Source organism: Artemia franciscana, chromosome 10, assembly GCF_032884065.1.
Source record: "Artemia franciscana chromosome 10, ASM3288406v1, whole genome shotgun sequence".
Classification (NCBI taxonomy): Eukaryota; Metazoa; Arthropoda; class Branchiopoda; order Anostraca; family Artemiidae; genus Artemia; species Artemia franciscana.
The window spans coordinates 38,036,377-38,051,493 of NC_088872.1; the positions used below are offsets into that span (position 1 = coordinate 38,036,377).

The following is a 15,117-nucleotide window of genomic DNA, read 5'->3' on the forward strand; positions in this document are numbered from 1 at the left end:
TCTTTTCAGTAATGCTAGAAAATCCTTTGCTCGCTTCATGAAAATTTTCTTCCCCCTTGACGAATTCCTCCAAGGAAAGTTCCCCAACATATCCCCCTCTTCTCAACACCCCCTAAAACCTAAAAATCCCCCCTGAAAACGTCTGTAAACTTACAAATAGCCATTACTATATGTAAGCACTGGTCAAAGTTTGTAACTTGTAGCCACTCCCGCGGGGACTGTGGGGGAGTAAGTCGTCCTCAAAGATATAGTTATAAGGTTTTTCGACTACGCTGAATAAAATGGCTATCTCAGAATTTTGATCCGGTGACTTTGGGAAAATAATTAGCGTGGGAGGGGGCCTAGGTGCCCTTTTTTTGGTCACTTGAAAATGGCACTAGAACTTTTCATTTCTGTTAGAATGAGCCCTCTCGCAAGATTCTAGGATCACTGGCTCAATACGATCACCCTGAAAAAAAAAAAAAAAAAAAAAAAAAACACGCATCCGTGATCTGCCTTCTGGCAAAAAAAAAATACAAGATTCCACATTTTTATTGCACTTGGTATTAACCAAGTGGCATATAGCAATCGTAAATTCTGTCGGTCTGTCGGTCCCGGTTTTGCTACTTTAGGTACTTCCAGGCAAGTTAGGACGATGAAATTTGGCAGGCGTATCAGGGACCGGACCAAATTAAATTAGAAATAGTCGTTTTCCGATTTGACCATCTGGGGGGGGAGTGGGGGCCGTTAATTCGGAAAAATAAAAAATGAAGTATTTTTAACTTACGAACGGTTGATCAGATCTTAATGAAATTTGATGTTTGAAAGGATATCGTGTCTTAGAGCTGTTATTTTAAATCCCTACCGTATCTGGTAATATTGGGGGGAGTTGGGAGGGGAACCTAAAATCTTGGAAAACACTTAGAGTGGAGGGATCGGGATGAAACTTGGTGGGAAAAATAAGCACAAGTCCTAGATACATGATTGACATAACCAGAAAGGATCCGCTCTCCTTGGGGTGGTTGGGAAGGGGGGGGGGGTAATTCTGAAAAATAATAAAATGAGGTATTTTTAACTTACGAACGGGTGATCGGATCTCAATGAAATTTGATATTTAGAAGGATATCGTGTCTCAGAGCTCTTATTTTAAATCTCTACCGGATCTGGCGACATTGGGGAGGGAGTTGGGAGGGGGAAACCTAAAACTTGGAAAACCCTTAGAGTGGAGGGATCGGGATGGTTTTGGTGGGCAAAATATGCACAATTCCTAGATACATGATTGACATAACCGGAATGAATCCGCTCTCTTTGGGGTAGTTAGGGGGGGGGGGTTAATTTTGAAAAATTAGAAAAATGAGGTATTTTTAACTTACGAACGGGTGATTGGATCTCCATGAAATTTGATATTTAGAAGGATATCGTGTCTCAAAGCTCTTATTTTAAGTCGCGACCGGATCTGGTGACATTGAGGGGAGTTTGGGGTGGGGGAACCGAAAATGATGGAAAACGCTTAGTTTGGAGGGATCGGGATGAAACTTGGTGGAAAAAATAAGCAGAAGTCTTAGATACGTGATTTACATAATTGGAACAGATCCGCTCTATTAAGGGGGGGGGGGTTAAATCTGAAAATTTTGAAAAAATGACTTATTTTCAACTTATGAAGGAGTGATCGGATCTTAATGAAATTTCATATTAGGAGGACCTCGTAACTCAAATGTCAGATCAGGATGAAACTTAATGGGAAGAATAAAAACCTGTTAAATGTAAATATTTAGAAGGATCTTGTGCTTTAAAACTCTAATTTTAAATTCCGACCAGATCCTGTGACATTGGGGGGATTGGAGGGGGAAACTGGAATTCTTGGAAAACGTGAAAAGTGGGGTATTCTTATCTTACGAATAGGTGATCGGATCTTTATGAAATTTTATATTTAGAAGGAATTTACGTCTCAGAGCTCTTATTTAAAATCCCGACCAGATCTTTTGACATTGGGGGGAGTTGGAGGGGGAAATCTTGGAAAACACTTTGAGGTGAGGAATCGGGATGAAGCTGGGTGGATAGAATAAGCAAATGTCCTTGATAGGTGATTGATGGAACCGTATATAAGCTGCACAAATTGACTTGATAAAGTCGTTTTCCCAGATTCGACCATCTGGGGGGCTGAAGGGAGAGGAAAAATTAGAAAAAAATAGGTATTTTTAACATATGAGTGGGTGATCGGATCTTAATGGATTCTGATATTTAGAAGGACATCGTGACTCAGGGCTCTTATTTTAAATCCTGACCGGCATTAAGCCTCTTATTTTCCTTTTAAATCAATCTATTGATTCATAGAATTTTGTTAGAGCTCATACCGTATGATCTCTTGGCTCTTAGCTCTTCATGCCTCGTCACAAGTGTCATATGAGCTCTTAGATCTTGTTGTAGATAGGAGCTTGAAACTTTTGAAACTGTTCTATGATACGCTGAATCTGATGTTGTGATTTTTGTTAAGATTCTATGACTTTTAAGGGTTGTTTCCCCCTGTTTTCTAAAATAAGGCAAATTTTTTCAGGCTCGGTAACTTTTGATGGGTAAGACTAAACTTGAAACTTTATATTTAAAATCAGCATTAAAATGCGATTCTTTTGAAGTGCTATTGGTATAGAAATTCCGTTTTTTTGAGTTTTGGTTACTATTAAGCCGGGTCGCTCCTTACTACAGTTCGTTACCACGAACTGTTTGATTAAAAATGGGTGTGGCACAGAAATGAGCGGGGACCGAAGGAGCTCAAATGAGACCGAGAAATTATTGATCACTAACTTGTCCCTTGTCTGATAAGGTCTGGCTTTTTCTCAATAGTCTCACATATGACTAAAAATACACTTTTATCCCTCATAGTACCTAATGACAAGACAGCACTGGGATGATAGCAGAAACCATACTTTTCTTTTTGATTTAAACATAGAATTATGGTAGCAATGAGCATTTGTGGCATTAACCTCGGCTCAGTTTGTTTCGTTAACCAATAATAATAATAGTAACGTAACATTACTTGATGATCTTTCAGACATGTGCAAAGGTTTTACCTTCTGGGGGATCTCAGATGTTTTTTCTAGGGGGTGAGGGATAGAAGACTCGATAAGGTACAATAGTATGGTGCCATTTTTATGGCACTTGGTGTTAACCAATTGATATATAGCAATCGCAAATTCTGTCGGTCGGTCTGTCGGTCCCGGTTTTGCTACTTTAGGCACTTCCAGATAAGCTAGGACGATGAAATGTGGCAAGCGTATCAGGGACCTGACCAGATGAAATTAGAAATAGTCGTTCCCGATTTGACCATCCGGGGGGAGTGGGGGCCCGTTAATTTGGGAAAAATAGAAAAAAGGAAGTATTTTTAACTTACGAACGGTTGATCAGATCTTAATGAAATTTGATGTTTGGAAGGATATCGTGTCTCAGAGCTGTTATTTTAAATCCCGATCGGATCTGGTAACATCGGGGGTTGGGGGGTTGGGAGGGGGAAACCTAAAATTTTGGGAAACACTTAGAGAGGAGGGATCGGGATGAAACTTGTTGGGAAAAATAAGCACAAGTCCTAGATACATGATTGACATAACCGGAAGGGATCCGCTCTCTTTGGGGTAGTTGGGGGGGGGGGGTTAATTCTGAAAAATTAGAAAAAATGAGGTATTTTTGACTTACGAACGAGTGATCGGATCTTAATGAAATTTGATATTTAGAGGGATATCTTAGAGGGATAATTGGAACGGATCCGATCTATTTGGGGGGGGGGGTAATTCTGAAAAATTAGAAGAAGTGACGTGTTTTTAACTTACGAAGGAGCGATCGGATCTTCATGAAACTGCATATTTAAAAGGACCTCGTAACTCAGATCTTTTATTTTAAACCTCAACCGTATCCAGCGTCATTGGGGGGGGGGAAATCTTAGAAAATACTTAAAGCGGAGAGATCAGGATGAAACTGGATGGGAAGAATAAAACCTGTCTAAGATACGTGACTGACATAACTGGACCGGATCTGCTCTCTTTGGTGGAGTTGGGGGGGGGGGGGTAATTTGAAAAAAGGGGATTTGTAACTTACGAAAGGGTGACCAGATCTTAATGAAATTTGATATTTAGAAGGATCCTGTGCTTTAAAGCTCGAATTTTAAATTCCGACCAGATCCTGTAACATTGGGGGGAGTTGGAGGGGGAAACTGGAATTCTTGGAAAACGTGAAAATTGGAGTATTTTTATCTTACGATTAGGTGATCGGATCTTAATGAAATTTGATATTTAGAAGGAATTCATGTCTCCGAGCTCTTGTTTCAAATCCCGACCAGATCTTTTGACATTGGGGGGAGTTGGAGGGGGAATTTTGGAAAACACTTGGAGTGGAGGAATCGGGATGAAGCTTGTTGGATAGAATAAGCAAATGTCCTTGATAAGTGATTGACGTAACCGTACTGGATTCGCTATCTTTGGGGGAGTTGGGGGGAGGGGTTCAGTGATTTGGCAAGTTTGGTGCTTCTGCACGTGCTAGGACGACTAAAATTGGTAGGCGTGTCAGGGAGCTGCACAAATTGACTTGATAAAGTCGTTTTCCCAGGTTCGACCATCTTGGGGCTAAAGGGAGAGAAAAAGTTAGAAAAAAATAGGTATTTATAAGTTACGAGTGGGTGATCGGATCTTAATGAATTTTGATATTTAGAAAGACAACGTGACTCAGAGCTCTTATTTTAAATCCTGGCCGGCATTAAGCCTCTGATTTTCCTTTTAAATCAATCTATTGATTCTTAGAATTTTGTTAGGGCTCGTACCATATGAGCTCTTGGTTCTTATCTCTTCTTGCCTCGTCACAAGTGCTATATGATCTCTTAGCTCTTGTTAATTTTTCTGGTAGAAGACTACTCGGACAAATATTAGAGAATGTCTCTGTCTCCTCTGTGTGTTGATACGCGTTTATAACATTTAGAAGGAGCCGTTGTGCATATTTGTATAAAAACAAGCGTTTGTGGTTTTGTTTCTGCGGTTTATCTTTTGAAGTGAAAAACAAGCAAAACAAATCTAGCTGGAGGAGTGAAAATTAAATGCAGACTGATTTTGAGACAATGAAAATGAACACAGGCTATAAAAATCTTGAAAAATGTAAATAGAAATGGGAAAACAAGGCTAAAAACAGAAGTTGTAATGTCATGATAACACACATGCAAATCCCAAGGTTTGAGTACTAACTGGGCAAACGGGAGCTGTATTTTGAGGGTCGAAGACCAGAGTGAGCTTAGATAGGCGACCAAAATTTTGCGAAGTCTACTCTTTTGCTAGCATCTGAAGAGAATTAATGGCAAATGCTTTATTATACGAGGCAATTGCAGACTTGAGTAATTATATATTGTGAAATTTTATGGAAATGGAGGGTATTTTAGGCAAAATTTGAAACTTCGTTTTAAGACGTTTTTTTTTGGTTGTGATTGCATACAGTCGGCAAACTTTTTTTTTGCAAAGATTCTCGCAAAAATGGAAAGAAAAATTTCGACACACCATTAATTGGCTATGTCAAGTCTGAAAAATTACAATAAGGTGTTCTGGGGTAATCTACACAAGCCATTTTTGACAAAGGGTGCAAAAAAAAAGAAAAAAAATAATTGTAGCGATACTATTTGAGGTTAGTAACTTTCGACCGCAAGAATTAAAAAAAAGATTATAGGCCTGGAGTATTTTAATATTCCACGGGGGCAAATATCCAGCATCTTTATTGGGGGGCAAGAGGGGTTCATATCCGGATAGTCAAGTACATGGGTTGTATAATATTTTTTATTTGATACTATACTAGCGATACTATTTGAGGTCAGTAACTTTCGACCGCAAGAATTAAAAAAAAAGATTATAGGCCTGGAGTATGTTAATATTCCATGGGGGCGAATATCCAGCATCTTTATTGGGGGGCAAGAGGGGTTCATATCCGGATATTTTTGGGGGAGCAAAGTACATGGGCTGTATAATATTCTTTTTTCAAAATTATTGGGGGAGCAACTGCCCCTTCCATGTCCCCTCTAAAGACGCCCCTGATATTCCATTAACTGGGACATTAAAGAAGCTACTTATTAAGATGAAATTTTAAAGAGTAGTCTACGCCTTTTTAGACAGCATGTTATGAATTCATTTTGCTGAAATTGTTTAAAAAGTTAGCTTGACAGCAGTGTTGATGACACCTTGTTAATTACTGAGTCCCTTTTTACTGAGGCATGCATTTTGCTTGACATTAAGCACCAGAATGTATACTTTGTTCAAAAGCTCTTTTTTCCCCGACAAGCCCTAATTCTCTTACAGATTTTGTATTGTATTTACATGATTGCCGTAAAAGGAAAACTTTTGTTTCCGCTTTTAAAGCTGCCTCTTTAAGCGACGTCTGTTCCAGGTTTGAGTTTAAAAAAATGTAATGTTGCTTAGGGTGTATTCGTCATATTTCTGAATAAACTACCCACTTACACAATTATTTGCGACAGCCCACAGCAAGATTGGCCGTTGATGTGTTTCTTTTTTTTTCGCATGTTACATAGTTCACACATCACACATTTGTATTATAAAATTGCCTTGTACATTTGTATTATAAACATTTTAATTATACACGTTTGAATACATCTCCACTCTTTTACTGCTTTTAAAATTTTGTAAGGTCCCACAAATCGTTCCAAATCAGTTTGCAGTAGACTAAGGCCCAGCGCCCACGGGGCAACTGTATTGAGACGAGAATTCCTAACCGATTGCGCACGCAACTGTTTTGTGACTAAGGCCTTAAAGTAGAATGGGGGCCCACCCACGAGGCGGAGTTTCCAATAAGTCTGAAACCGGTTTTGTATGAGCCTCCAGCCGTAGTCACAGTTGTGTTGCAGTGTTGTCCCACACATTTTCGGGAGCTGCCGCGTTGATATTGTCCAATTATTTTGGCTCTTAACAAGTCAGACCAGGAATTAAACATGAAATTCCAGGAGAAGCATGAAGAGCTTTACAACTATAAATTTTCTGTAAAATGCGACATTCTGTAAAATGTGATAAATTTTCTATCTGTTTGAGACAGTTCTTTTGCTGCTAAGAACAAACGAGACTTTGTATTCTTTTCCAAGTAGGGATGGACCCAATACTCCATCTGAACCCTACGAAACCTGCGGCATATGTCTTCCTCGTCGTAACTCAACATAGTAACTGCACTGCTCAATTAGATAAACACAACTGATCCACAACCACTCGCGTCCGTGGGCGGATACACGTTTCATTTTGGTTGAAAACTGGTCGTAAGCCAGTGGCAGATTAAACGAGTTCCCAACCGTTGTCTTGAAACGGGTGCCCCGTGGTCTGGGGCTTAAGCATGTCAAAGGCACAGCTTGTCTGGCATGGGGCTATCTGTATTCCCTGACAAAAAAAGAAATCTGACATATTGTACCCGAGCGTTGAGGCTTTCTATCGTGTCGTATTTTCTTTTCGAATTAGTACCAACTGGATTTTTTATTTTTTATTCGATTTATCTTATTAGTTGTATAAAAAGTAAAAAGATTTTAGTTCTCAGTTTTTTTCACCTAAATTTGATGACTCATGCTCTTCTATGGTTTGGCATTTGATATTCAATCCGAACTAAAAATACAAACTCTTACCTCCAGAAACAATTATTTGCAAAACATCATAAAGCATCACAATCGCATAGAAATATATGGCATTGTTAGCAAAACACCAATTTTGTGGGCTCTTTGTCACCTTCCTCGGTTCGAATTGGTTGCTAAATTAGGGGGCTGGAACCTTTGGCCCTTCCAAGATTGATTTTTTCGGTTTTTTTTCAAAAAATTCTAGGATCTGTGTAGCCTACAGTAATGCTCATCCAATATGAAAAATGAAAGTCTTTCGTTTCTAGCTGCAATTAGGTATTTGTGCATTCAGTCCACAGAATTAGACACTGAAAGGTTGTTTTAGGAATCGAACCATAGTTGTAGACATAGTGACGATTTTGTTCTTCATAAATTTTGAGCAATGTCTGATACCATGTTACTTTTTTGGTAGAAACTAAACACACACAAAACCTGTTTATTGGTATTGCGAACTTTTCAAGAAAAGGCGCATTGCGATCAGTAGTGGACGTACTTTCTACTGTATTTTACAGTTTGATACGTCCATGGTCGTGAGTCTCGAAGAGAATTGAGCCACATCGAAATCGTATTTCAATAAAATAGGCTTTTTGATTCTGTCGATAAAACCACATTAGACCGCTACCTTTCTTTGTCATTTTGTCAATTGATAGGTCTTAAAAAAACTGCTATTTGGACTATGCAATTTAAAAGGAAAACAGGGCTAAATTATAAGATTAGATAAAAATTTGCTCAACTTGAAAAGGATTGACTAGTTTGGGCTGATTTTTTTGCCATTTGTCCAATAATATCAAAGAAAACCCACAGTTTGTTTTTTGCATATAATATTAATTGTGTTGATTATATTTTTTATCTTCTAGGCTTCTTCTCTGGAAACGAAATTAGTATGGGTGAAAAAACTTAGAGAAGTGATACAGGAGACTTATTTCAATACGGCTTTGCCTCTGCCGCTTCAAGTTTCCTCGTTAACTACTTCAGCATCAAAAAGTCCAACGAAAACAAGACACTCGGGAACTCGATCCAGCAAGTAAGTATCTTGTTTCTTTTCTTGGTTTGCACATCTTTGTTATTTGTTTTGTTTTCTTCTTAAAGTTTGCATTAAAAATTTCTCATGAACAACTACAAAAACCTGGATTAATTTGGTTCAAGTGAAACCGTAGTAGCATATAACTGAATAGTCAGAGCGCCAGATTCTGTATCTCGCTTATTTCGATTAGTACCCATGCCGGAAGGTACAAAAATATTAAGGGTGGATCCCATGGTAGTCGACCATGCTGAAAACGAATATCGTAGGGCGCATGTTCTTCGTTGGGGCGTTTCTGAGATATAGGCCAAAAACACCAAATTTGGCCTATAATGGGGTTCGATGATTCTAATTTCTTTTACAGATAAGATTGGTCGAATCCAGTGTAGCCTTACATCAATAGAAAGAAGAGACTTGGGGCTACACGAATATGATTTTTGTTTGTAAAAATAAACAACAAATAGTACACTTTACTGCAGATTTAAAAAAAAGTCAGATTTTTGTCAACAAATTTCTAACAGAAAAACTAAAAACTTGAAATTTCTTCACGGTAAAGTATTTTTTTATATTAAAAAAGAAAGCCCGTTTAATTCCGAACACATTGAGCTGAGAAACAAAGTTTAAATTATTATATCTTTTTAATTTTTTTTTGTGTAATTGTGTAATTTTTTTTGCAGAAGTAAGAGACTTAATGAAAGTAATTTACAAAATTAAATATCACAAGAAACTAGGTGATACTGACTAATTTAGATTTATAAGGACTGATAAAAAGGCATGTTACATTGATCAATCAGATTTAGTATTGGAACTTCCAGTTCTAGTGAAAATGCTTGTCAAATGGAACACCTGTGATTTGAAATTGATTTGTCAATATTTAATCTAATATCTTGCTTTTCCTTCATGAAGCACCAAACAACCATGCAACAGTCGAAAAATCTCTGCGAACGTTCACGGCGATAAGTAAAGCTGTCGGATGTGACGATACGGTGGTCACGCAAGATCTCTTCATTTATCAGCTAGCACAGGGAGTGAAAAGTAAATACCCGGATGACTTCAAAAACGTAATCCTACGGATGGGAGGCTTCCAGCTCCTGCTCAACTAACTCAAGGCAGTTGGTAAGGTAATGGACAGCTCCGGACTCAAAGAGATTACAGTGCAGGCAAAGCCGCTGCTGCCTGGTACATGCGAAAAGGTATTTCAAGGGAAAGGCTACTACCAAGATATCAATGCCTACTGCATACTGTACGAGGTCTGGCTAGCCCTCTACTGGGAGTCCTTGGAAGAGTATTACTCCGAAGCACAAGAAGACTTATCCCGTCTGGAACAGCTGGGTAGTGCCATTGAGTTATTCAGGACTTCATTGGCAAACGGTGCTAACGCCCGAATTGCACTTCAGAAGGCAAACGATACCTTAATCACTTTGGCTCCCATAATGAATGCCTTCGAAACCCTTCGAAATGCGTCACTCACGTTTCCTTTCTGGCGGTAGTTCTTAGAAATACTTGAAATAGCGATGCAATTCAATCATGCTGAACGAGACTGTGACTGGGAGTCTAATTTGACAGCAACTGCTCGGATGTTGCCATATTTGGTGGTGGCTGACCATCCTCAGTATACAAGATGTCTCATACAGTACCTATATGACATGCGAAGTTTACCACAAACCTCTCCTGATGTACACAGAAGGCTCATGAAAGGATACTCCGCAGTTAAGAGAACGCACACCAGGTTTACGGCCACCTGTTCGGATCAGATACTGGAATGTACAGTGAACAAGGATGCAAAGACGACGGCCGGAATAATAGGAGAACAAATGGATCAGAGACAGACTGAAGCTTGGATTCTTACCTTACCGATTTCCGCTGCCATCAGCAATGGTTTCCTTCAAGTAGTCAACGTATCCACAGAGACATTGAAATATCACGGAGACAATCAATCGACGACGACGCGATTAGAACTTTCACGAGATAGAGTTCGAGACATTTTCTCCACATGTGGCAATCCGTTCAGCAGAGTGGACTTCGACCTAGTGAATATTGTGACGTCAGAAGTTGTGGACGATGAGAAGATTGTTTCTGATATTACTTTCGTAGCCACAAAAGGAAAAGAGGTGGTTGAGGACTTTCTGTGCAACAGGAAAGACGATGTGAAAAAGGTTGTACTCCGAACTTTCCCTTCAGAGAAAAAAAACTCAGAAAGTGAATGGTGTCCCTAAAACCGATCTCCTGAGCTGTGAAGTAACAGCCTTGAAGAGAAACATTACTGCTCAGTTGAGCTACGGCGAAGAAAAGGAGAAAGCCGTTGCAAAGATCCTAAAAAAAGAGATTCATCTTTTCCCTCCATCCATTGAACATCTTCCGCAACAATCAACCAAGACATCTTCTGGCTGAAAAATGAGGGCGGGGAACAAAGCTGTGCTGTTGAACTTGCTAAGAAGAAAAGGAGGACTTTCATCTTGGCCGGCCACTGTGAAATCCAAAGAAACAACATCAGCTACAGTACACATCATTGACCTAATGTCCAAGGTAAGGTCATATCGGCCTGCCAGGCTTGAAACAGTCAAATCCTTCGCGGAAAGATTGCTTCTATCATTGCTGAATTATCTTCCAGTGGGTATTCCTGAAGTCCACATTGTCGCACATCGGTAAGACGGGCTGTTTGGGAAGCTCACGGACACCAGAGAGTTGATCTCCTTGAATTCAGCATGCTTTCAGCATGCTGACTCCGACGAGAGAAAGGGAAAAACCTCCAGATTTCCGCTCTTAGCACAATTGAAGAATGGGATGCCGTGCTTGCAAGCTCAGCGTCTAAAAGCCGGCTCCTCGAAATTTTGTATGAAACCTGGGAGCAGATGACTGATCAGCTTCCGGACGCACTCAACGTTTTTCTCTCAGGTGGGGTCAAGGAGATATTCAAAGTGTCTCTGGTCAAGCGTGGCTGCTGTCCAACTTTACCAGAACACTGTTATTACGAGGAATGCTTGACCTCCAGCCACGAAGAGGCTGACCAACGCTTTATGAAACATGTCAAGTACGCTAGCTTTTACACTTGTAGCATCGCAGCATCGTTGTGCATGCCAACGACACAGACGTGGCAGTAGCCTGTGTTCATTTTTTGAAGAGCTTCAAGCTGAAGGACTGAGCGAACTTTTCTTGAAGTTCCCGACTTACATTATCCCAGTACACGAGCCGGCGGATGGAGTCCACTTGTCCAAAGAGGAGCAGATTATGTTACCGTTCGTGCACTGTCTGCCAGGTTGTGACACAACGAATTTTTTCTTCGGCGCCGGGAAAGCTTCTTTCTTAAACACCGCGGCGTCTCCAACTTTTGCCTCAAAAATGGTGTCTGTGACGGAGCAGATCAAGGATGCAGGAAGGAAGCTTTCAGTCGTCGCGTTTAGAGAATTTTACGACCTATCAAAATTCCTGGTCATTGTAAACAATACGGTAAACAGGCCGGATTCAATTCACTGGCCAGTGTAAGGGCTTACATTCGGTGCCAGAAACAAGATGTGAAAAGACTTCCACCTTCTGACAACACCTTCGAGCCATGCATACGAAGAGCCATATTCGCTACATGTATAATCTTGTCGTCAATACAGGCTCGGCCGAGCTTTCCAGATCCACTTCTCCTTGGATGGAAGATGGCTGAAGGGGGAGTAGATGCGGTCGTCTCAAACTGTAAAGAAGCATCAAGCCTGGAATCTTACTGCAGATGCAAAAGTGGAAGATGGAGGAAAGACTGTAGCTGCTCAAAAATGAAAGGATGCTGCAGCTTATGCTCCTGCCGCGGAACGAGGAGGGCATGCAGGGAGTCTGACCTTGCCCCATCTGAATTCTCGGAAGAAGAAAATGAGGAATATTTGTGAAAATTTTATTTGATACCTTTTACTTTTAATTACAACAGGTCCCTAATCAGTTACTATTACCCAATTTTACGGGCAGGCCGAGTAAGACAACTCCAATGCGCCGACTGAATCCATCTGTGAAGGAGAATTCTTTTATGTAGTAAATAGCTCAGTCGTATTACTGGCAAATCAGGTCCTAAAAAGGTAATTGCAGACGCCTTAGTACACCAGAAAACATATTCGTCCATTCTAAAAAAAAAAAGAAAAAAAAATTTTTAGTCAACATTTTTTTAAACCTATTTTTATTTTAAGTAAAAGTTAAAAACTTTAAACAGTTGGGAATTTTGAAGTATACCTACCCTTTGAAGAAAAAAACATATTAGCCTATGTCCCTTTTCACGATACGGCTAGTGATCATTTCAGTGACACTACAAAAAAAAATCGCAGACCTTTTAAAAATAAAAATAATTTATATGTTTTTAGCTCAAATTGTACGGAATTGAATGCACTTTTTTTCGAATATGAAAAAAAATTGTTACCTTGAAGAAATTTCGAGTTTTTAGCTTTTCTTTGAGATATTTGTTGAATTTTACAGCACTTATTTTGAAACTGCAGTAAATAGAGAAAAAATAGTGTTTTTTTTTTCAATTTAAAAATCATATTCTTGTAGATCTAGATCTCTTCTTTCGATTGACATAACACTACGCCAGATTCCTCATCCCAATAAGTCGCAAAAAATCCTGAATCGTCACACTTAGTTATAGGCTAAATTTGGCGTTTTTGGCCTATATCTCAGAAACGCCCCAACGGCGAACATGCGCCCTACGATATTCGTTTTCAGCATGGTCGACTACCCTAGGATCCGTCCTCAGCATTTTTGTACCTTCCGGCATGGGTGGGTGCACGATACAGAATCTGGCGCTCTGACTAGAATAAGTAACAAAATTTGATATTTAACTCTGCCTAAGGCGTCGTCATCATCAAAATACTAATTTTAAAAGCTGTTATAAGGAGCCAAACGAAAAGTAGGTAGTCCGGAATGAAACGGGAAGAGGTGGTAGGAAAGGATTTAAAAGAAAGCTACTTGTTGTCCGTTATTGGAAACATATTCAAGACTTACGCTTAGGTTACAGCTCAGAAAACCGGTTTCATGGCTTCAAAAACAAGTTGTGCATGATACAATGCATTGGACTTAATCAGAATACATTGGACTTGTATAATTTGGGCTATATATTTGCAAATTAGGGGTGGGGATGGGGTTTAGGTTAGATTAGGTTAGATTTCTATAATTTTATTTCTAAAATATTATTTTAACCTCGTGTTTTGTTATTTTTCATTAAGATTAACCAAGCTTCAATTTTTGAGTGTGTTTCCGATAACCGACAAGTACCAAAAGAAATTGGAACTTTTGGGAGGGGGTAAAGAATAAAGCTTTTAATAGATTGGGATTGGAAAAGAAGTGTACACAGCTATCTGGGCCTCAGGCGGCTTGGTGCTGCAGTGAGTCGTTTGTAGTAGTAGTAGTTATGAGGATTGTATGTGCCTATGGTTGTTTTATTTCTACCATGTTTTTGAAGCTTTTCATTTTCGATAAAACAAAAACAATATTTTCCTTTTTACTTGTTTCTTGTTTCGGTGACAACAGTCTCTTCTGAAGAAAAGTCAAGTCAAACTATTGTTTTTTGCCATTTCTTTAATTATATTATCTTAGTTTCTTAGCTACGTTTCTTACCTAGAGGTTCTGGCTATATTTTGGTGTAGTTTCTGCAATAATAAAAAGCCAATTTGGTAAAGGAAAATTACTCAACTTGTTAATATACTTTGGCTCGACATTAATGTCTTCACTATTCACGAGCAAACGCTTTTACGCCACGACGTGCCCTGTGTAAAGCTTCTATTTACTGTGGTTAACTTGAAAAATACGCTTCTGGTTATGTTAATTCTAGTCATACCTAATATAGTGAGGGGGCAAGTAAATTTCCAACGAAGGCTGGTTTACAACACCCATTTAGAAATCTTTTCAAATGTTGACTGGTGAAATTCCTCTTCCTAAGAAAGAGGTAGGGAACCTCTTCCCTACCTCCCCTTTAAGGGTCGGACCTTTGTGTGGCTATGATTCTAGTTACTTGGTTTCCTATCCAGTCTTAAATCCATTCAGATGTTTAACCTATGTGTTAGTTTCTTTAATTAGTTTTGGGTGTTTTATTTTAAAATTCTAATTTAGTTTTAGTAACAAATTCTAAGTGTTCTTTTTTGTCAAATTCCTTTTTGTCATGTCTTAAAGTCTTCAAGTTGTCGTGTCTCGAAGCAGTTTCCTCATATGACGGTTTTTGGTGAAAATTAATATTGGTGTTTGACATTAAGGGAGGCATTAAATCAAATTGGAATGTGGCAATAAAAAAAATTTCATGTGTTTTTTTCTTTATCTTTGTATGTTTTCGATATAGAAAGTGAGAATTTTTCAGATGTTTTCTTTCTTTATCCTTGTATGTTTCGATATAGAAGGTGAGAAAGTGATAAATTTCTTCAGATGTTTTTTTCTTAATATATTTTTGGTATAGAAAGTGAGAATTTTTTTTTCAGATGATTTTTATGGCACTTAATATTTACCAAGTGACATATAGCGATCGCAAATTCTGTCGGTCTGT

The 15,117-nt window shown here is 39.0% G+C and overlaps 1 protein-coding gene across 3 annotated transcripts in view; it reads left to right on the forward strand.

Annotated features, from left to right (window-relative positions):
* The window catches only part of LOC136032165 (triple functional domain protein-like), a 393,821-nt gene that overhangs the window by 179,989 nt on the left and 198,715 nt on the right, over positions 1–15,117 (forward strand). For all 3 annotated transcript variants that reach the window (XM_065712353.1, XM_065712354.1, XM_065712355.1), the window contains exon 28: positions 8,458–8,624. In XM_065712353.1, the coding sequence (XP_065568425.1) occupies positions 8,458–8,624 (167 nt within the window). The remainder of the gene's footprint in view (positions 1–8,457; positions 8,625–15,117) is intronic.